This window comes from Saccostrea cucullata, unplaced genomic scaffold (assembly GCF_032062105.1).
Source record: "Saccostrea cucullata isolate Sc308-1 unplaced genomic scaffold, CSIRO_AGI_Scuc_v1 ctg38, whole genome shotgun sequence".
Taxonomy (NCBI): Eukaryota; Metazoa; Mollusca; class Bivalvia; order Ostreida; family Ostreidae; genus Saccostrea; species Saccostrea cuccullata.
This window is the reverse complement of record NW_026937075.1, coordinates 325,086-347,254: the sequence shown is the minus strand read 5'-3', so window position 1 is coordinate 347,254 and position 22,169 is coordinate 325,086. Positions and strand designations below refer to the sequence as shown.

The window sequence follows — 22,169 nt, the reverse complement described above, 5'->3', positions numbered from 1 at the left end:
ACATCATATTTTTATAAGACACCCAAGATTTGTTTACAAAATGATGTAAAAGTCTGTTTGAAGTGAAAACATAACTCAGGATAATTAGACACGTGCGTACTATACATTTGTAAATATTTTGAACTTACCATTTGCACAGGGATTTGATCGACACTCGTCAATTTCACTTTCGCAGTACTTTCCTTCAAATCCCGCTAAACACGAACAATATGCTCCGTATTTGCCATCACTGCATGTTCCAGAATTAGCACATGTTATGTCCTTGCAGGAACTCTTTATATGTTGGCAATGTTGACCATAAAAGCCCTCAGGACAAACGCATTTTGCATCGCCCTTCGAGGTTCCCTAAAAATAGAAACTGACATTGAGTCCATTTTGTAAAAATGAATTATTTAGAGAAAAGATTCAGCTGCCCTACTCTTGTTGATGCAATAAAAAGACAAAAAAGACAAAAAGAAATAACTAGTTTATTGGTTAACAGTAGGATTTAGGAGAGAACATACTTACTTGACATTTCCCGCCATTTTGACAATGAATGTCGAAGCAAACCTCGTTTTCACATGTGCGACCAGTATATCCAGTCGAACACAAGCATGTAAAATTGTTTTTTGCATCGTTAAGGCAGGTTCCTCCATTTCGACATGGCTGATGGTTGGTGCAGTAATGCTGAACTGTGAGTAAAATTGATTATTTGTTTAATGATTTTGTTTCAATTATAAATCGATTGATTTTTAAAACTGTCGTTCCTTATACCTATATCGCAGTATCTTCCAGCCCAGCCACTTCGACAGATACATTGCCACGGTTCGTAACAGAAGCCGTTAACACATCCGGGGTTAGGTATACACTTATCACAGGACTCTCCGGTCCAACCGAGAAAACACCTGAAATTCAATACACATTCAGTTTCAGCTTTAATACTGAACATCACATTGCAACTGATGACTGCGTGCGTAAGTCACAGAACATACGTACCTACACTCAAACGGGTTTTCACAATAGCCACGGCTGCTGTTGCACTTTTCTGTACAAACCGCTGTAATATCAAATAGTTATATAATTACTACATTTACAATGAATTTCTTTTAACACTTTTAAGGATATAAAATATGATTTCTAAAAAATGATTTATTATAATGAATTCGTCTTTTATTCCGAATATAGTTGCCTGTTTTTGCCTCACTACGAAATATCCTCTCGTGAAATATGAAATTAGCCTTACATGCTTCTTAAATAAATTAGGGGGGGCATTTAGGGTCTTTAGAGACAAACTAGCCAGTATTGAGTACTTGAATTCTAGGAAATTATATGTTGAAATTGTTAACGTGGACATATTTTACACATGTAAAAAAAATCTCGGCAAAATTCTTTATAATCTTTATGATTTCCCAATGAAATGAAGAAACACATTTAACAAACAGTAAACAGGATCAAAGTCTATTAAAACAGTGCAAAATGAGAGCAGAGCAAACACGGAGCTCCAAAAATATCAGATGTTGGATCAGAGAATTTGAGAGAAGCATGTATACCTTTTCATGTACAGGCAAACGGAAAATTTGTTTAATTTAATTCATCATAAAGTTTTGTTGGTAGGTTACTATTTCTAGCAAAATATCCAAATATGAAAGCAGACTCTGTGATATCTTTTCGTTTTTAGATGGGTATATCAAATCAAAGTTAGAATGAAAATGAATATAATAACAGTAAAAACATCGTCGATTTGTCTTAAGCTGAATTGAAAAGCAAAGCTCGAGACTTCTTTTCATACAGTTTTGGTATGAAACCAATAGTTCATACGAAAATTAAAAGAATGCAAGGTTTCTATTTAAGATATATTTTAAGACTCCTTTTCCGATCTATTGTCCTCTATTCAAAATGTTCTGCGAAAAAACTGTAAAACCTGTGACAACTAACACTTCTTTCACCAGTTATCTTACTGGACAGCATTACTACTAGTATACCAAAACTTAGGAAAACCTGAACTGCAAATCTTCTAAAGTTGTCTACGGAAATAGAATGTAATCTGTGTGGACTGAGTGGACACCAAGGGATCAACATCAGGTCATGGATCTCATATAAATAATGGGGGTCAGCAGCTTTTATACAAACATTTTAATTTACCTGATCATTCTATCTTATCAATGAAAGGTAGATTTCTAAAAAAGATTTATCACAACACAAACAGTCCATCACCGAGTACACCTTTCCGTAGACAACAAGAAGAATTTTGGATTAGAAAACTAGGGACAACCTTTCCCTGTGGATGTTATGACAATGTCGATAATGTTGGAAATCTTTCCAGACCACAATGTAACAATGTAAATGTGATGGGACTTTTTAACCATAAACAGAGACGTAAGCGTAGACATGGACATCTGTCTTACAATAAAACTAATACACAATCTCTCTTTTGATTCATTACTACCTTATGTAAATCAACAGTTAGGTCTACATCATATTCCCATGAAACATAAGGAGATAACGAACAGTATTCAAGATCAAATGTTCATCAAACAATACAAATATAGGAGCAGAGCAAACACGGACCTCTAAAACATCAGAGATGGGATCAGGTGCCATGGAGGAGTGAGCATCCCCTGCCGACCGGTCACACCTGCCATGTGCTTCTCATCATGATCGGGAAATAACGGAAAATTCCTACGGCAATTCAGTGTATAAATAACGGACTAACAATTAGTATGAAAAACGTCAGTCAGCATTTGACTCAATGATAAATTGTATTTGCTGACAAGGTCATTGTTTCGACCATACAACTTACGAAATGATGACTTTAAACAAGACTGTTGATATTCTTTTTTCATCAACTTGTTTGTCAGTAATTTACCTCATTTTAGAAATTATTCATACGTAGAGCATGCTCTTGCGTATCGAATCAAATGAGATATATTAACTCCGTATGCGGGTGATGAAGGTATATTGCTGCATAAGCAAGGGAAATTGACGATAGAAAAGTTAAAGTCATCACGCCCATCAAAGAGCTTGGTTGTTAGATTACCATTAAGGTCTTTTTCAAGCAAAAATATCCAAATATGAAACAGACGTGTTAGACTCTGTGGTATCTTTTATCTCAAGATCACCCGGATATATCGTATCGACATAAGAATGAAAATTATCATTGTTAATTGACAATACGTCGTCGATATATCTAAATGTCGAGTTGAAGGCCACAGCAAGTGTTTTCTTTTCACGCATTAGATTTTGCACAAATTTTACTTTGTCCCTTTGAAACTTAAAAATAGTCTTGAAAGCCCATTTTTCGACACCAGAATCTAGGCTCGGATCTTGCAAATCATAGGCTTCTTAAACCCCCAAGTTTTACTGAAGAAAATGTAGCTAAAACAATCAGTCTTCAATTTGCCCATAAAGGAATTGACGCGGTTCATATAAACAGTATTTCTAATCACAAAAGGGTACAGTCTGGTGTTCCGTCATACATCAAATCAAGAACTACACCTTGTATTTCCTACAAGTGTACATCGACCATTGCTTCCAAACTTTTTAATTACAAGAAAACTTGACAGGGCCTGGATATCGAATATCTGAAACATACTAATAATCCTCCTTCGTGACCATGTTCTTCATCACTCTATAATTTTAGTTCTGCTGGGCACGTTATTACAGGTCACGTAGATATAGTTAATAATGAGGACCTCAGATCACTTCTTTTAAAAGGTCTTTAAAATAGGGAACCCGGATCCTTCAACTGGCGTCGGAATTTCATAAACATTAGGAATTCTGTAGAAGATTACGCCAGGCGATGGGTCATATGTGAAAAAGAAGACTTTACCTTTGTCAGAATGGATTAAATGTATCAAATCTATGTTACAAATTCTTATTAAAAGATTGAGGGGTAATATGAAAACCATCTATCCTTCTGTATTCAACAATCCAGAAGTGAAACAAGAATTAGATAGATTACATGATCAGTACGTACTGGTCCCTCCTGACAAAGCAGGTACCAACATTGTCTTCGTTCGATAATTGGATTGATTATTAGTGTTTTATGTCGAGTCGGCAGAATTTCAGTCATATTTCGGCGGCGTCTTCGTTTGTAAGGCTCATTACATAAATCATATTTCAGAAGAACTTGGATTTAATTCTACAAGTGGTAATCCAACTTATACTCATAGTTCCCTTTCTGAGGAAGAAATTCTTTAGAATCATATTTCAGTTTTGAATATTTTTAATATTCCAAAACAATCAAAATGAATTTGAATTACTAATTTATATGGGATTCCGAAACTTCACAGAAATTCTTACAAAGATACATAGCGGGTTCCAGTAAATGCTCAAACAAGCCTCTTCTTTACTCCTCACTAAGATATTAACAGTAATGAAGGAGAAACTTCAAGAGTACTGTGCAACAATATGTCCGATAAGTAGTGTAAACCAGATTAAAATATTCCAAGGAACTTTTGAACAATTTGAAATCACAAGATTTTATCAAAATCAACAGCTTTAAGGACAGACGAGACGTTCCTTAATAATAGATAAATTTTTGTAAGAGTGTGTCTTTTTGAAAACATGTTTAACAAAAAATTTGATTTCTGCAATCAGGGGTAGTTTTTCATATAATCCTTTGAAGAAAAATAATTTTCCAGTTTCAAATGTTTAAGTGTTTGGATTTTTTAAAAACGTCTAGAAACTGGTTTAGAAATCAGAATTTTATAAAAATTTTGAATATTTTTCATACATTACGAAGATATACAAAGCAGATTTTGAGGAACGTCTCGTCTGACCTTAAAACTTACGACTTTTCAACTTTATACACAACCATTCACACGATAAATTAAAGTCCAGGCTTTTTGATATCATTGACAGCTCCGTTTTCAATAAAAATGGAAATCGTAAATTTATTTATGCTTCAATGGTAATTTGCAAAATCATTTTGTTTAAAAACATTCTGATTGTGCACACAAGTACTCTTAAGTTGACATAAAAAGATGCTTGAGTTTCTGATTGATAACATCTATGTGGTTTTTGGAGACCAGGTCATCCAAGAATCTATTGGAATTCCCTTTGGTGCCAATTGCTTCCCGTTATTAGCAGACATATTTTTGTATTAATATGAAGCAGAATTTGTCCAGAATCTTATACCTGAATAGAAGAAAACATTTGCTGTGGCCTTCACCTCGACATTTAGATATATCGATGACGTATTGTCAGTTAACGATGGTTAATTCCATACTTATGTTGATACGATACATCGCGCTGAGCTTGAGATAAAATAAAGCACAGAGTCTGACACATCTGTTTCATATATGGATATTTTACTTGAAAAAGACATTTATGGTAATGTAACAACCAAACTTTAACTTTAAAGTCGGCAACTTCCCTTACTTATGTAGCAATAAACCTTCATCATATGCATAAGGAGTTTCTATATCTCAGTTGATTCGATACGCAAAAGCATGCTCTGCGTATGTACAATTTCTAAAACAAGATAAATTATTGACAAACAAGTTAATGAAACAAAACTATCAGCAGATTCGTTTAAAGTCATCATTTCGTTTGTTCTATGGTCGATACAATGACCTTAATTGCCAGCAAATACAATTTATCATTGAGTCAAATGCTGACTGACCTTTTTCATACCTTTTATTAGTCCATTATTCATTAACTGAATTGACGACGGATTTTCCCTTTATTTTCCGATCATGACAAAGAGCACACGGCGGATGTGACCGGTCGGCAAGGGATGCTCACTTCTCCATGGCAACTGATCCCACCTCTGATTTTTTGGAGGTCCGTGTTTGCTCTGCTCCTATTTTGTATTGTTTTATGGACTTTTGAGCTTGAATACTGTTTGTTCTCTCCATATATTTCATGCACAATTTTATAAATAAATTCTGCTTCAAATGAATATGAAAACAATAGGTTTGCTAATAAAGGGGTTCAATTTGTACCCATGGGAATTCCAACTGACTGTTGAAAGATTTTATCTCTAGAAACTTTTTAGATGTTGTCTCCTAAAAGGATCTTGATGTACATATTTTTTTAACAAAATAATTTTATAAATGAAGGGTAATTAACGAGTTTCATTTTTATTGTAAAAAGTCTATATACAAAAAAATCCTGGACTTAAATTTATGTTGGGGATTGGTTGAATAAAGAGTTGAAAATTCGCACGTTCTTCTTTGATTATATGGCAATTTGATCACATTTGCACACATGTTCCTTCTCTTTCTTTTTTGATACCTCAAAGTTCATTCTAAGCTAACAAGAACTCGGTAAATGTACCTTCTTGACAGAATTCTCCTTGCCAGCCAGGAAGACAGACTTTAGAACCTGTTTCATCGCAAACATAGTGACCAAAGTTGTCGTTCCTGTGTCGACAGATTTGCTCACAGGTGTCACTGTAGTAGAATTCGTCACAGATCACTCGGTATTTATAGTCGATCTCTATGTCGTAGGCTTTTGCCTTCCTTTTTACCCACTGAGAAGGAGGGTTTAATTTGTCTGTTGCCACAGCTCGTAGAACTCTATTTGAGACACCTATAAAACCAAGAAACAATTAAGTAGTTCAAATTCGGATTGTTTTTGTTTCCCTATCATATGCTCGCTGCAGTTATAATTAAGAAACAAAGGAATCTTTCTAATTGACTATGAAGCAGATAATATGGAAAATTACACGTTTTAACCACATTGCCGTTCATAAATTTAAAAAATCTTAATAACTTGTATTGAACATGTCATGTTGAATGAGATTCCTTATGTATATAAATAAACAGCCAATGAATTAGGAAAGTACAAAACTTAAAAAAGAAGCAATATAGTGTTTTACTATTCAATTTTCCGACTTATTTGGCGAACCCAAACCATTTTCATTTTGCTTGCGATTAGAAGATTCCCCTGCACATAATCACAAGATTTAAAGTTCAATGTATGCGTTCTAATTCCTGGTACACGCATCATTTTGTTTTTATTACAGAAATGTGTTGCATGAAGAGAAATCTTGTACGCACAGCAACTCTGGCAAAGCGTATAATGACCAAACATGTCCACATATGACAAGAATCTCAAGACCCACAACAATGAAGGGCAATATAAAATTTGGCATGTTAAATCTATCGTTACTAATTGTGTCAGAAAATACACACATTACAGATCTAATAAGATCACAACGTGTTAGCGATGTTTAGGCATCTGTATAGTTAGAAAGGAGTAAGAATTCTAATGGTACATTTGAATGATTTTTTTCTCGATGAGTTGACTCTACCTTTAGTGGAGAAGTCGGGATGAATGTTGCGCCAAGCATCTATCACTAAAGAAAAGGTTTCCTGAAACAAGAAAATCAAGAGTCTTAATTTCATCTTTGTTTACAGAAGAATCAATTGAATTTAGATTGTTTTAATTACATCTGTAGGGTGTGGGGGAAAGATCCTTTGCCAAATGTTTGGGCGTCTGTAAGAGTTCCGGGTAAATCGGGCCTTTGTGATTCATCCATATTATGTAATTTGCAAACTGAATAGGTACCTGATCACAAAATGTCAAATTTCAGTTTAAACAAATAAAAGTGTCTAATTAGAGAAATTACCAAGTCTTTCAACAAAGCTTGTGATTCAAAGATTTTCCTCATGTCTCTCTTGAAAATCAGACATTTGTATTGTAAACTTGTCCAGGAGACAGAAGAATGCAATTTCTGAGTGTATGATTTATGCTTATTAAGGCAATATCTCACTCTGGCAATGGATTTGAACCCCAGAAGTTTTCTAAGAAATATAAAAAATTGTTCTTGATTCTTCTAAGAACTTTCAATTTGTTTTTACCTTTGTTATATGCATGCAATTCATTTGGAACGTCAAATTTGACACATATTGATATATTTGAACATATCTTCAAATATCTGTACCTATCTCTAAATAAATTAAACATATCTCCAAATAAATTGAAGGTAGGTACAATTAATTTAAAGAGAGGTTTAAATGAATTAAAGATAGGTGTAAATAATATCTCTATATAATTACCCTGGTATTTAAACCTAGGTTCAAATAAATTACACCTATCTTTATTGAAAGATACATGTAGATTCAGTTGAATTATACCTAACTTTAATTTATTTGAAGATAGATACCTTGACTTAAAGAAAGTTACAAATCATTTAAAGACTGGAAGGATTGATTTTAAGATAGGAACAATTAGGGATTTTATTATACCTAAGTTCAATTCTTTTTCTGTTACTGCAAATACTAGTAATGAAAGGTACCTCTGACATAGGCATAATCAAACTAAACATATCTTTATTTTATTTAAAGATAGCTATATTCATATGAAGATAGGTACAACTGATTTGACAGTGATAGGTACACTTAAATGAAGATTGGTTCAAATATTTGAATATATGTTAATTTGGTATTTCTTAAAATTGCAATTTTAATAATATGACATACAGGTCCAAATTGGAGAATCTTCTCGTTATGCATTTATATCTGTGTATATTATGTATTGCATAATGTATTGTATGATACAAGCTTTTTTGGTTGCTAGTAAAATATATTTTACACGTATGGCATCTAAACAGAGATAATCATAGGTGTACAAAAAATTAAACTTTGAGGAGTTTTCCCGATGAAAAAAAGAAGACAATGTATATCCTAATTCATTTGTCTCAAAGTACATTTCCAGTCTTAGGGTGTCTTTGTTTCGGATTTCAAACTTTCTCTGGAAAAAAAAAATCAGGGAGTGTGTAAACCGCAAATGAGGAAAAATAAAGATTAGAGACAGAAAAAATAAAATTTCGTATTGAAGTTCTCGTTAAAGAAGCTCAAAACGCAAATGAAAATTTGTTTTGGACCTAGAGAAAACGATATCAAACTAGTGCTAATTGTAACGGGGACCGTTACAGATGTTCCCCAAACGCTCCCCAACTTCCTTTTGGTGCCACATTCCCTGTAAGCTTCATTAAATAAGACAAACTCTATGCATTTGGACTTTAGAATTCCACGCGTGCGCATGTGAATGCATGTGCGTAATGACCATATCATCTTGTCTATACAATCTCTATATTTTAATATACTAAATGTTAAAGTAATTAATCCAAAAGTATTAAAAAAATACGCTCATTATACTGTATTTTTGATTTAACTCATTTCACGTGGAAGCACGTGCATACATGAGCATGATAACCATACCTTCTTGTAGAAGTCCATTACATCTATCTATGTTCTAAATCCCACCCTGTTTGGTTGAAAACCAAGGGAGTTAAAGCTGTTTAAAGTTCCAGCCAATCAGATTGCAGTGCACGTACACGCACGTGTATGCATTTGCATGATGACCATACCATCTTGTAGAAGTTCATTATATCTATCTATGTTCCAAATCCCATCCTGTTTGGTTGAAAACCAAGGAAGTTATAGCTATTTAAAGCATAAGCCAATCAAATTGCAGTGCATGTGCATGCACGCGTTTTCATGACAATTGCTATATATTTTATTGTAGGATATCCTAATACATGCCTATGTTTAAAATTTCAAAGGATTTCGTCAAAAAACAAGAAAGATATTGAGACTTTAGTTTCAGCCAATCAGAGCAAAGCGCACGTGCATGCGCGTGAGATCTTGCTTTTTTGACCATGTCATCTTGTCTATGCTTCTAAAATTTACTTATAATATGAGTTTCAAAGCATTTCATCAATAATTTAAATAGTTACGTCTGTATCAATTATGTTGGACATTTTTCATGTTGCACTTGCGAGCTCTTGCAAGCACACGTGCATGCACATGCTTTCATGATATTTCTTATATTACAGGCTGTAGATCTCCCTAATGTATGACTATGTTCAAAATTTCAAATGATTTTGTCCAAAAACAAGAAAGATATAGAGACTTTAGTTTCAGCCAATCAGAGCAAAGCGCACGTGCATGCGCGTGCGATCTTGCTATTTTGACCATGTCATCTTGTGCATACTACTAATATATCCTTACATTATGAGTTTCAAAACATTTTGTCAAAAAAATAGAAAAGTTACGGTTTTATCCATTATATATTGGTCATTTCAAGTTTTGCACGTGCGCGCTCTTGCAAGCACGTGCGCGCAAAATGACCTTGATTCCGCAAATCTACATAACATGTCTACTGACCCTAAAAACATTTCACCTAAATCGGATGTGTAGTTTACAAGATCATTTCAAAATTTTCCCGAGAAGAAAAATAATAATAATAATAATAATAAGAAACAGAGTAAAAACAATATGTTCCCCAACTTCGTTTGGGGAACATAATAAGAGTTTAATATTTGAGTTTTCCTAATTAATTTTCAATATTGTCTTCTTTTTTACCGGGAAAACTCGGGAAAAGTTTAATCTTTTGTACAATGTTGAAAATGAATGATCTTTAACGAGAACTTCTGTACAGAATTTTATTTTTTTTTCTGTCTGTATTCTTTATTTCTCCTCATTTGTGGTTTACGCACACTCTGATTTTTTTTTTCTAGAGAAAGTTTGAAATCCGAAACAAAGACAACTTAAGACTGAAATTGAACTTTGAGACAAATGAATTAGGATATACACTGTATCTTTTGCGTGGGCCCAACATCTTTAAAGAGTTTGTTTATTGTGATAACAAACCAGTGGTTTAATGGTGGCTTTTTGTGAGTGGAATTTTTTAAAATTTCCTCTTATAACTAAACAAGAGACGCGATGAAAGATTACTTTGTTTATAAAAGATGCTTGTGAGGTGCAGAATTAACAAATATTCCTACAGCACCCTATGCTTTTCATAACACATTCAACATTGCATAATTCACAAAGGTCGATAATGCAGTTAATATCAGCCTCTAAAAATCCACAGTTAACCTCAATATTAGAGGCGATTACGATTTTTAAGTTTAACAGATAAATTATTGACTTTTCCATTGATTTTTTATTGCTAGGTTTTCATTCTATCAGATTAGATTATCTTATCTGTCAGATTGATGTAGAAATACCATTAATTAATTCATCTCTCCCCGCGCTCACGGAAAGTTGATAACGTCTGACAATTTATCACCACAGCGCCGAAACAACTTTCCTCGGCGAAGCGCTCACGTAGTCTCTTGAAATATGCTTTAAAATTAATTGAAGATAAATTGCGTGACATGACAGGTATGGGTTTACTTTTTAACTCCTGGCACGAAACTTTGACGTGAAATAACGTAAAGAAATGTCTAAATGGACACTTAAACGTCACTATACAAACACTCTTGATGTCAGGGTGTAGAACAAGATGCGCCCTTTGCTTTCTTTAACTAAAACTACAGTTTAAGAGGAATTTAAATAAGGTGAAAGCTATAATAGTTTCGGATGATTAGGTATGATAACATCTCTACTTTGTCTGACTTTTTCTACCTTAAGCGATAGGAATCCCTCGGTATCGCACAGTGGCCATGGCATGGGCGTACAATTTTAATGTATCGAGAGCTAAAAGATGACCTCTCTTACTGAACCTTTGTAAGTTGTGGTAAAAACAAATAAGGTCAGCTTAGGTTCCTGCATTCAAACATGGACAACTCCAATTTGACCTAGATATAGTGACCTTGACATTAGATCTTCTAACTTCCTTTTAACTGATACATGTTACTGTAATAGCTAGGATAGCCTTGAGTACCTTTTACTTCCGTACCAAAGTTTCTTTTTTAAATAGAATAAATAATTATCAATTTTACGTATTCTTTTTTTTTAAAAGGATACACGTAAGATACATGCGGCATGTCATTGACCATTTGGTTATTTCTTATCTATTAACACCGTTCCTTATTTCAAACACATTTCTCGTGATCATCCTTTTCTCACACAGTGCATTGTATGTTTTCGCCGATTGAATCCAGAGATTGCTAACACGTCGGGAAAGGAAAGATAAAACTTTTAATAAATAATATTAATAACCTGCCTTTATGTTTGTACACACGGTGTTACTGCTCAGAAGAACGTTTCCAGATGCAGAAGTCCCGCTCTTTTTTCTTAAATTTTTAAAGTTAAACCCACTGATTAAACAAGGAACTCGTTCTTCTGTTACTAAATCTAGAGTGGGGTGCCACGACAGAACCGCGGTTTTTGATTGAAGCAGATAGAGTTTATCGAAAGGTTAAGCTGAACAAAATGAAGGAAATATTACCAGGGACATGCGGATGAAAATAAGTTCAGACTAGGCGTGGGCGATGCTATCACGTCACGAATCGACTCTTTTTTACCCCTTCCTGTAAATGACGTCATCCGAGTTCCGCCTGTTCGTAAAATTGTTTTATTTACATGTTCGTAACTTTTCATTCATAAATATACCACAAACTGAAATTCCTTTTTTAAAATAGTGCATATAGAAAAACACATGAAAAAGCCTAGAGAGCGTCATGTAGAAGGTTTATGGGAAAATAGAAAGGATTTCTACAGTGAATCACATGTGCTTTGTACATGTATAACAATACCAGCAGTCAAGCACTCAGAGAGTGACTTAGGACAAAATCCTTTATTTCACAAGAAAAAAATATTATGAGGTGTATATATACTTGTAAATTACAAAAGCATTTGAACCAACATTTTAGAAGTTATAGGGAAGATTAGTTTTTCGGAAGAAGGTCGAACTCGACGGTCAAAGTAAAGGGAGAAAATTCTGTTACCCATAGGAAGGTCTTGTCACAAGAAATGCACATGTAAAGCATGAAATCCCTAGCTCCAACCGTTCATAAAGTTATTTGGCCAAGAATTTTATTTTGCATTTAATGTGGGTCAAACCCCAATGTCATGGTTGATAGGTCGTATATATCGATCCAAGGTCAGATCTTGTCAAAAGAACAACACATGTGAAATATGAAAGTCATAGTTCCAACCAATCAAAAGTAATAAGCAATGTTAAATTTTTGAGAACAAACAGCAATGGTTTTTGTATTTTACACGTGTATCCCTTGTGACAAGACCGCTCTCTGAGTACCAATATACTTGTTTTCTTGACGCTGAAGATTGACCAACTTTTGCAAAAATGTACCAAAATTTAACCTAGGCAATTTTTGAACATTTGGTGCTAGGGCTTTCATACTTATTAATTCACATGTGTAATTTTTATGTCACGACCTTTACATGGGTTTAAATGTTTCTGACCTTTTGACCTGACCTTAGAGCTAGACCCACTTTTAAAGAACTTTAAGCTTGGTCATAATATAGCTTCTAACGGCCAGTACTTGACCTTTCATATTTCACTGGTGTATTTCTTGAGACAAGACCAACAATTTTGATCTTTTGATAATAAAATTTGACCTACTTTTAAAAATATTTTTAACTTTGCCAAATCTTCTGAACAGTTGTGCTAGGGCTTTTATATTTCACGAGTATATTCCGCTCTAAAAATGACAAGGCCTACGTTTGGCTAACAAGAATTTTGACGTCTTCATCTTGACCATAACTTTTGAATATTTGGATTTTGTGGTTTCATATTGCATTTTGCCAAACAGGGGCATCAGTGTTTCAAAAACACGTCTTGTTTCTAAATGTTTTGCCTTGTTCAAGTTGATAAATCGTTTCATTTCTAAATACTTACTGGCCAAGAAAATTGGAATGGAATTTTGACCAAGTATTTTTTCTTTGTCACAGTCGAATCATTGCTCATGCTAAAGTTGAATATCGGGGTAACAACACGTCCGTAAGTGCATCTAGGGAATTCTGGGATATCAACGGAATAGTGCTGAAGACAAACAGCAAAGAAGGTGTGGCAAGGTGACGAGCACGAGCCGTTATCACGTGACTTTGAACAACAATTTCCGTCTGACATCTGTCCACTTTCATTGAAGAGTGCTAAAATTGAAACCTCGAATCGTCCCGTTCCTACAACCTGAAAATAAAGACGAACATGTATTGTATGACAATTGATACTTGTGATAGACTAGACCAATGGCTACACCATAATCAAATAAGGGCGAGCGATGACTCTTTTAGTATAAACAGCTTAAAATATTAAATTTAAAAAGAATGTTGTGCAAATTGCTCTTCAGTAACAATTACGTTTTTGGGAAGAAGACGCCATGTCATACAGTACAAACAGTTAAAATTGCATCGCAATCGTTGATGCATACTTGCTTCCAGGAAGTGCTGAGTTTCAATTTTCGCCCTAAAATATTATAGGGGGACACGCTAAGAGAACATATATTTTAGTGATTATCGGAATAGCTAGATTTGCTCTTTGACACTTAAGGAATTAGATAGCAATAAATTCTCAGATTTTTCTCGTTGGAATATTGAATTTATACGAAATACAAACAATACAACCTACAGATGGATGGCAGGGGCAGGCGTCTGGTCTGGTTTCCTGATATTATCTCCCCTATCACTAGAGTGCATGTTAACATAGACTCGATATCAAGACGAGATTAGCGGCTAGTTTCTGGAGTGAAATATGTGTAATTTATGATGGATTGCTTTACTTTTTGTCCTGTTTAGCAGTGTATATCTAGGGAGAAGCTCTGCCAGGTTTAACGTTGTATATTGCTCAGATAAAGCAGATATCCCTAATTCTTTTCACTTTCCTGATTTCTTTTTAAGTAGCTGGTCTTGAATATCTCACTCGTCAGAATAAATTTAACTGGTTTTGAAAACCAAAAATCAAAGAGGATCAGATCAATCTTAACAGTCAATGCTTTATATATGGAGAAAAGGATAACCTGCAGAAGGGACGATGACAACATTCAATATGTTAGACAATAAATAATCTATATCATTGCAAAATTCTGATGTACGATAACCTAAATTTGAAAGTCGGTGAAGAGCTAGAAATGCATTTTCATAATTCTTCAAATGTTACAAATCGAGGGAGAATTTCAAAAGAAATTTTAAAAAGACAGGATATGTCCTTCTACAATGAAAAACGTGAAGATTATGACCAGTGATCGATTTTGAAAAAAAATCTACAAAGAATACAATTCTTTGGGGGGAAAAGCATAGAACCTGGACCCATGTAAATTCCAAAGGTGAGATCAGGTGCCTAGAAAGAACCTGTCCTTAATAATCATACCATAATTGATCCTTGACGTTTCACGGCCATAATATAAATGATTTTTAGACCAAATTAAAATACAGTTGGGTTCGATGTAAGCTTTTTAAAGATTTTCAAATCTTTAACTCCAGAACAAATAGATGCATCACTAGGTAAATATAAGCATTGATTGAAATCTTATTTTCAAAAGTCTTGTGATCATACATGTTATGCCATTGTATTTTAGAAGAAATTGGATTTTTTTCTACAAGCAACATATTTATAGTTCCCTTTCCAAGGACCAAATTCTTCAAAATCATATGTCAGTTTTGAATATTTTTAATATCCAAAAGAACCAAAATGAAAAATTTAAACTGTTATATATTCTATATACAGCTCAACGCACTTTTTAAGCTCACATGGTTTTTCGCACAAATTAAGGTCACATTGTTATAAGGTAATATTGTGTTTCGAGACAACGAAATACACTTTAAAAACATTTGTTTACATTATATATATATATATTTGAGTTTTATTTCATTTACTAAAACATAATTCACACAAATCAATTGGTAGAACTTTGATAAAATAACAACGATTCTCATTTGAATTTTTGTGGTTTCTTGCCAATTGTAGCTGTCTTTTATCTGTTCTTTTGAAATCAATAGCTCTTGGCATGAACGTAGACATGGGCACAGTACAGCTACTGTAACTTGTATTTTCTGTACATTTTGACTCTTTACCTCGGGGTAGTAATAGTATTTTTCATCTGTTTGTCTGCTTTGTATTTTAATAAGGTAGGATTTTTCAGAGTCAACTTCTAAAATTTAGAGTCATGAGTGATTCACCCCACTGCAAAATTTTAACGTTTAAAACCGTAAATGAAGAAGAATTTTCCTTTTCATAGAAGGAATTTACTATTCAAAAAACTAAACAATACTTCATTATCCGAACCTTTTGTGTGGTTTCCTTCTGCAATTTTATCCCTTTTCGGCGCTACATTTCGACAAAACCAAGAGGTGTATGGTAAATGAGAAAAGATTTTTTAAAAATACTTACCTTTAAGAAGAAAATTAAAAATTTTCAACTACATGGTATCAAGGAAATCTCGTTTTATACAATTTGTAAAAAAAACCTTGGTAGAATCGTATAATCGAAACATCCAACCATTTATTTATAAATTCCCCCTTTAAAACATCCACTTTGGAAACTTAAGATAATAGTTTTAAAAGACATTTATGCTCCTACATTATATATGTAATATAATGTAGGGTTATGTCATTTTACTGCAGTTTGAAAATGGTAATCTTTATTTCAACAATGTGACCTTAATTTGTGAGAAAAACCATGTGAGCTTAAAAAGTGCGTTGAGCTGTATATTGGATTCCGAAACTTTATAAGAATCCTTACAAAGATTCATACTATTTCATAGCGGATTTCAGTAAATGTTCTTTACTCCTTACTATATGATATTAACAGTAGTGAAGGAGAAATTTTAAGAGTACTGTGCAACAAGAAGTGATGTAAATTAAATGTGGATACTTAAAAATTCCAAGGAACTTTTGGACAATATGAAATCACAGGATTTTACATAAATCAACAGCTTATAAACTTACGAGATTTCAACTTTATACACAACCATTCCAAACGATAAATTAAAGCCCAGGCTTTTTTTATATCATTGACAGCTGCATTTTCAATAAAAATAGAACTCATAAATTTACTTACCTTGTCTTTGGTCATTTGCAAAATTATTAAAAACATTCTGATTGTAAACACTCTGAAAGTGACATCAAAAAGATGCTTAAGTTTCTGATTAACAGTATCTTTATTTTTGGAGACCAATCTTCCAACAATCTAGTTTGAAAGTTGAAATGCGCCCCATTATCTAGCAGACCTATTTTTTTTTTCATTTGAAGCAGAATTTGTGCAAAATCTTATGCGTGAAAAGAAGAAAACACTTCCGGTGGCCTTCAACTCGGCATTATACATATATATGATTTTGTCAATTAACAATAATGATTTTTTAATTATACAGAACTAAATACACACTTATATAAATATATATATACAGAGTCAGGCCATCTGTTTCATAAATTTTGCTTAAAAAGACGTTAATGGTAATCTAACAACCAATCTTTATGATAAACGTGATGACTTTAACTTTTATATCGTTAACTTCCATTACTTTTGCAGCAATATACCTTCATTACGTGCACACGGAGTTTATATATCTCATTTGACTCGATACGCAAAAGCATTCTCTACGTGTGAACAATTTCTAAAACGAGATAAATTATTTACAAACAAGTAAATGAAACAAGATTTTCGGCTGTCTCGTTTAAAGTCATAATTTCGTATGACCTCGTCAGCAAATACAATTTATCATTGAGTCAAATACTTTCATACTTATTGCTAGACTATTATTCAAACACTGAATTGATGACGGAATTTTCGGTTATTTCCCGATCATGGGAACACAGGGTGGCTGTGACCGGTCGGCACGGGATGCTATAAGTCCTGCTTGGCACCTGATACCACCTCCAATGTTTTGGAGGTCTGTGTTTGCTCTGCTCCTATTTTATATTGTCTTATGGACGTTTGATCCTGAAAACTGTTTGTTATCTCCATATGTTTCATGTCCTGAGTATGTCTTCATCACTTTATGAAATTGTCCTCCAATTTCTTAAAATTAGTTCAATTGCCTTAAAAAGTCCCTTTTGGAAGTTTGACATTTTTTTCCAACCATATATTTTGTCAATTATACGATGGTTTTTATGATCGGTTTCTGGTAGTATTGCACGCTTATCTGACTTCCACTGACATCGACGATCACTCATAATATGAAAACGGTTGGAATTAGAGCATGTATATCTAAGTAATTAAAAATAAACTTTGTACGATATTAGTTTCAATTTGTTGATTAGGTCTGTGCTTTACAAAAGTTGTGGAAGCGTTATCAGTTCATCATATTGAATGCTTTCATTCGTCAAGTTTCTTCAGAAAAAGAATTAAGTAATTTAATGTCAATATCTCTTTAGTGTAATGAAAACTTACTCGGATTTTATGTTGCTAATAATTTCATAAATACTAGTTTGAAAATTTAAATCAGATTTACATCATTTTAATTATTTTTCATTTTGAAGAGGGTATAAGTAAAGATTCTTTCTATATTTTGTTGTGACATGATTATGATTTTGGGAAAAATAATGATTTTCATAATTATACAGAACTTACACACTTATATAAATATATATATACAAATATAAAAATCTTACGAAACGGATTAAGAGCATGATCTGTGAAAGTTCTACCTAGTCTCTTTATTTACACGATCTTAAGAACAAATTGACAGCAATGAAGGATAGACTTCAGAATAACTACCCAGTATACAACAATATACTCGATAATTTAAAATCACAACATATTGCCAAAAATATATATGTAGCATTTATATGAATGACTTTTCAAACACTTAAAAAAAAAAATTAAGACCAGTAAAATCTGCTCTTAAATAAAATGAAACGTAATTTTTCAAATTTTGGCATTGGTCATCAACCAACTTAGGCCTACGTGTTAAAATCATTCTAATACTACATACAAATACTCTAAAATTGACATGAAAAGATCTCTCAAATTCTCTATGTCTTTATCCTTATACATGTAGTCTTTGGAGAGATATAGTCGTTCTTCTATCTATTTGAATTCCATAAGCACTAACAGACTTTATATTTGTTCTTACGAGGCAAAATTTATTCAAAGTCTAATTCTACACTTTGATATATCTAGATGACGTTTTATCACAAAATTATTTTTATTCATAAGGGTATTTAATATATCTCAAAATAAAGAAAAAAAAGCATCGGACACATAATCTTTTACATCAGTTTTATATTTTTGATCTTTTATAATAGAAGATGGGAACTGGAAAACTATCAACTAAACTAAAGGTATTTGAGATGATTTCAACTTTTTTATTGTTAACCTCCCTTAAATAGCAATATATCATTATCACTTGCACATAATGATTATGTCTCTCAATGTTTGAAACTGGAGAAAATCAACTGCATTTAAAGTCAACACTTCTAATTCTATGGTCCTTACGATGACTTCTTTGCAATGCATGGTATGGGTATGACATTTTCTGATAAACAATTTAAACTTTCTATACATGTACATTATATATAGTTTAACCTTAGGTGAAAAATCCTTAAAATATATACTGAAAGGAAAAAGAAACGCAGGGTAAACTTTTGAGGTGAATTAAATTTGTTTTTCTTAAAATATGATTTAGTTTTTATATCTAACTTTTAAACTCATCTTTCAAAAAGATATATTTCCCATTTGATTTTGTCTAATAATTCATGAGTTACTGAAGCTCAAATGACGATACCCCCCAAAAGTGAAAATCGAAAACTCTCAATATCTTCAATGTCCCTCCCGTGTATCTGTCAGAGCCTTATTTCTCCTTTGCATGGAATTTCATTAGAGTGTTTATTTTTCAGACCCTGGCTATATTTGGCATGGGTAACCACGCAAAAACATAAGTCAAACGGCGCGCGCATGCGCCATTGAGATGAATAAAACAGTAAGTTGACTGGCTCATAAAATCAAATTGCGGAATTGTTTTCTTTCAAATTTCGTACGAATGTAATGATTATAATCGTCTACTGTATAAATGGCTGTTTTTGTGGTAGTATGGTGGCGATTTAAGACATGGCAGGACGAATATATATCGTCACGGTTGATTGAAAACCAATCCAGACCCTCACTGACAACGGGTAACAAGTTTTATGGGGAAAAATGTACAAAAAACTGCTTAGTAAACCGTTGTTGCCTTTTTCATTAATTAGGCAATTCGAAAACGAGACCCCATTGAACTTCCGTAAACTGTGCCAAGATGGCAAGGAATTCATAATTTCTCTTAATATTGAAAAACGATGAACATACCTCATATGCATCAAATAATGCAACAAGAATTGTTGACAATCTCGTCTTTATCAAATTGCACGTGTTTTTGGCTTTTTAGCGTTTTACCTACATGACGTCATAAATTTTACGGTTGAGTAATTCTGAATACTGATTTTGGTGCACAGTAACTAAATTTCTCTTCTGACCAATTTTTGTAATTTTCGGTCATGTGGTCGAAATTTTTTCGAACACTATGCTACCCTGCGTTTCTTTTTCCTTTCAGTATATATGTATTCTCAAGAACGAATGACAATTTGATAAGTTAAGTAGATACAAACCGTATCGAAACCGTAACCCATGGGGATAGAAGACGATTCTAAGGTCCAAATTTGTTAAAATGAAAATCTCAATAAAATCTTTTTTAAAAAAAAAAGGAAAGACAAAACATTAAACACATTCTTATACTAGTATAAAAAATGATAAAAAATCTACCATCAGATCAAATAAATGCAATGATATGTTAGATGATTCATCTAATATAGACTCAAGGATCCAGCATTAGACTTTGATAATGTTACGATCATTCAAACCTTCTCATCCGCAGGACGTATAAAACAAAAGAAGTTAAAAAATTATACGGCTGAAAAAGTTTTAATGTATTCCACTTTGTATTTAATTTCACAGAATAAAAACCATTATCGCCATTCCATGAGCTCGTTATAAATGCAGCATCAAAAATATAGACGAAACAGCTGGTATTTGTTGGTAGAAGGTTTGCATTATACATAGTGTTAGAAAATAGACACGAGAATGAAACAGAACGAGAAGATAAAATTGGCTTAAGTTTGGCGTAGAAAGCATGTATTGTCCATCATAGATAATTATTATGTCATCATTTCCTCTTCAGGTGTGAGAGAGTAACGGGAATGAAAAATATACTCATTCATAAAACGAACCGTCTAACCGCATTATTTATACTAAATTGTGAGAAAAAAAATTGGCGTCGAAATAAGACCAATTGCAAATGACAATGTTATCTTTAGTCCCATAAAAAAATATTTTGTTAAGGTTTAATTGCACGCTAAGAAGAGGTTAAATTATATTCAAGAAATGGCATGCAATCAAAGGAAACAGAAAGAGAGCGAAAATCCAAAACTTATGAGACAAAACATAAAAAATACTCGTTTGTGATAAAAAGGGATGGTATCGTCCATTATTAGTAGTAATGTAAAACGATGAAGTTTCTGCGAAAAAGATGTTCTTTTAAAGAATAAATTCATTTTAGAATGAGAGAGTAATTTCATGCCAGCCTGAGAGAAAACTTATAGCCATCCATTCTGAACAGATTTTCTTTCACTTATCTTCTATAATTTATTGAAAGTACTTATGTTAAAGTAAATAAGCTTGTGAATGCATATTTTTAAAGGTTTAAAAAATAAAGAATGAGAATATTTAATTAATATACAGTAATTGCTATGAACAATTATGAAAAATGTGAATTTTGTCAAAGAAAAATATTTTATCTCTGTATTTTTCAAAAATTTAAAGAATGTACCGAAAACATTTTTTTTTTATAATATGCTTTACATGAATTAAAGTTACGAAAACAATTCTTTTATACATATGTAATAACCTTTACATGAATTCAAAAATCTTTTTACTTCAGAAATGACAATTGTTCTCGATAAAAAATAATAAACTTTTGAAAATAAGTTTGAATAAAAACTAAATTAAGTACAACAACAAATATTATTTTCAGAGTTAAACTTACCATATTGAAAGTCAGCATTAGTGTTAGTCCAACATATATTCCTCCCATTTTCTACAAAAAGTGGAGTCTAAGTAAATTAATTGTTTCATCATTTCTATAAATGAAGTCTAGTGGCATATTAACACATCTCTGGACTCATAAGCTGACCAGCGTGCAAGCATGCGCGTGCATCAATAACAACTGCCAAGCAAGTGACGCGCTTGAGCTAATTCCTATCTAGGTTTCGGAGCAGACTAACTCTTATCGTCCCCTTCCATACTCTTTGTAATAAAATTCATCGAAAAAAAAAGTAGCATCAATTGAAGAAGCAATAAGGTTTTTCTTTAGCGCCATCGAACTTAAGGCGTGAACACGCCGGTTGTCATGTTAGTGTGAAGTAAGAATTTTAAAATGCTTTGATATATCATTTTTTGGATGACCCTCCTGGCGGGAATCTGTGAGTGAGGTTTCGTATCCTGAGCAGATTATGGAGTACATTTAGTGGATTATCATCTATCTGGTGGGCCACTGTATCTCGCCAGCAGCAGATCCCGTA

General features: G+C 33.0%; 1 protein-coding gene across 2 annotated transcripts in view; it reads right to left on the bottom strand.

Moving 5' to 3' along the window:
- The window catches only part of LOC134247224 (neurogenic locus protein delta-like), a 29,665-nt gene that overhangs the window by 1,096 nt on the left and 6,400 nt on the right, over positions 1–22,169 (bottom strand). Inside the window, exons 2-9 of one of the 2 annotated variants that reach the window (XM_062729575.1) lie at positions 21,635–21,685; positions 13,525–13,815; positions 7,241–7,301; positions 6,262–6,516; positions 976–1,036; positions 754–884; positions 508–671; positions 129–345 (exon numbers count right to left, since the gene is read on the bottom strand). In XM_062729575.1, the coding sequence (XP_062585559.1) occupies positions 129–345; positions 508–671; positions 754–884; positions 976–1,036; positions 6,262–6,516; positions 7,241–7,301; positions 13,525–13,815; positions 21,635–21,682 (1,228 nt within the window). In that variant the 5' untranslated portion in view covers positions 21,683–21,685. Of the gene's footprint in view, positions 1–128; positions 346–507; positions 672–753; positions 885–975; positions 1,037–6,261; positions 6,517–7,240; positions 7,302–13,524; positions 13,816–21,634; positions 22,110–22,169 lie in introns of those variants that run through there. The other variant, XM_062729576.1, reaches the window with a different exon arrangement.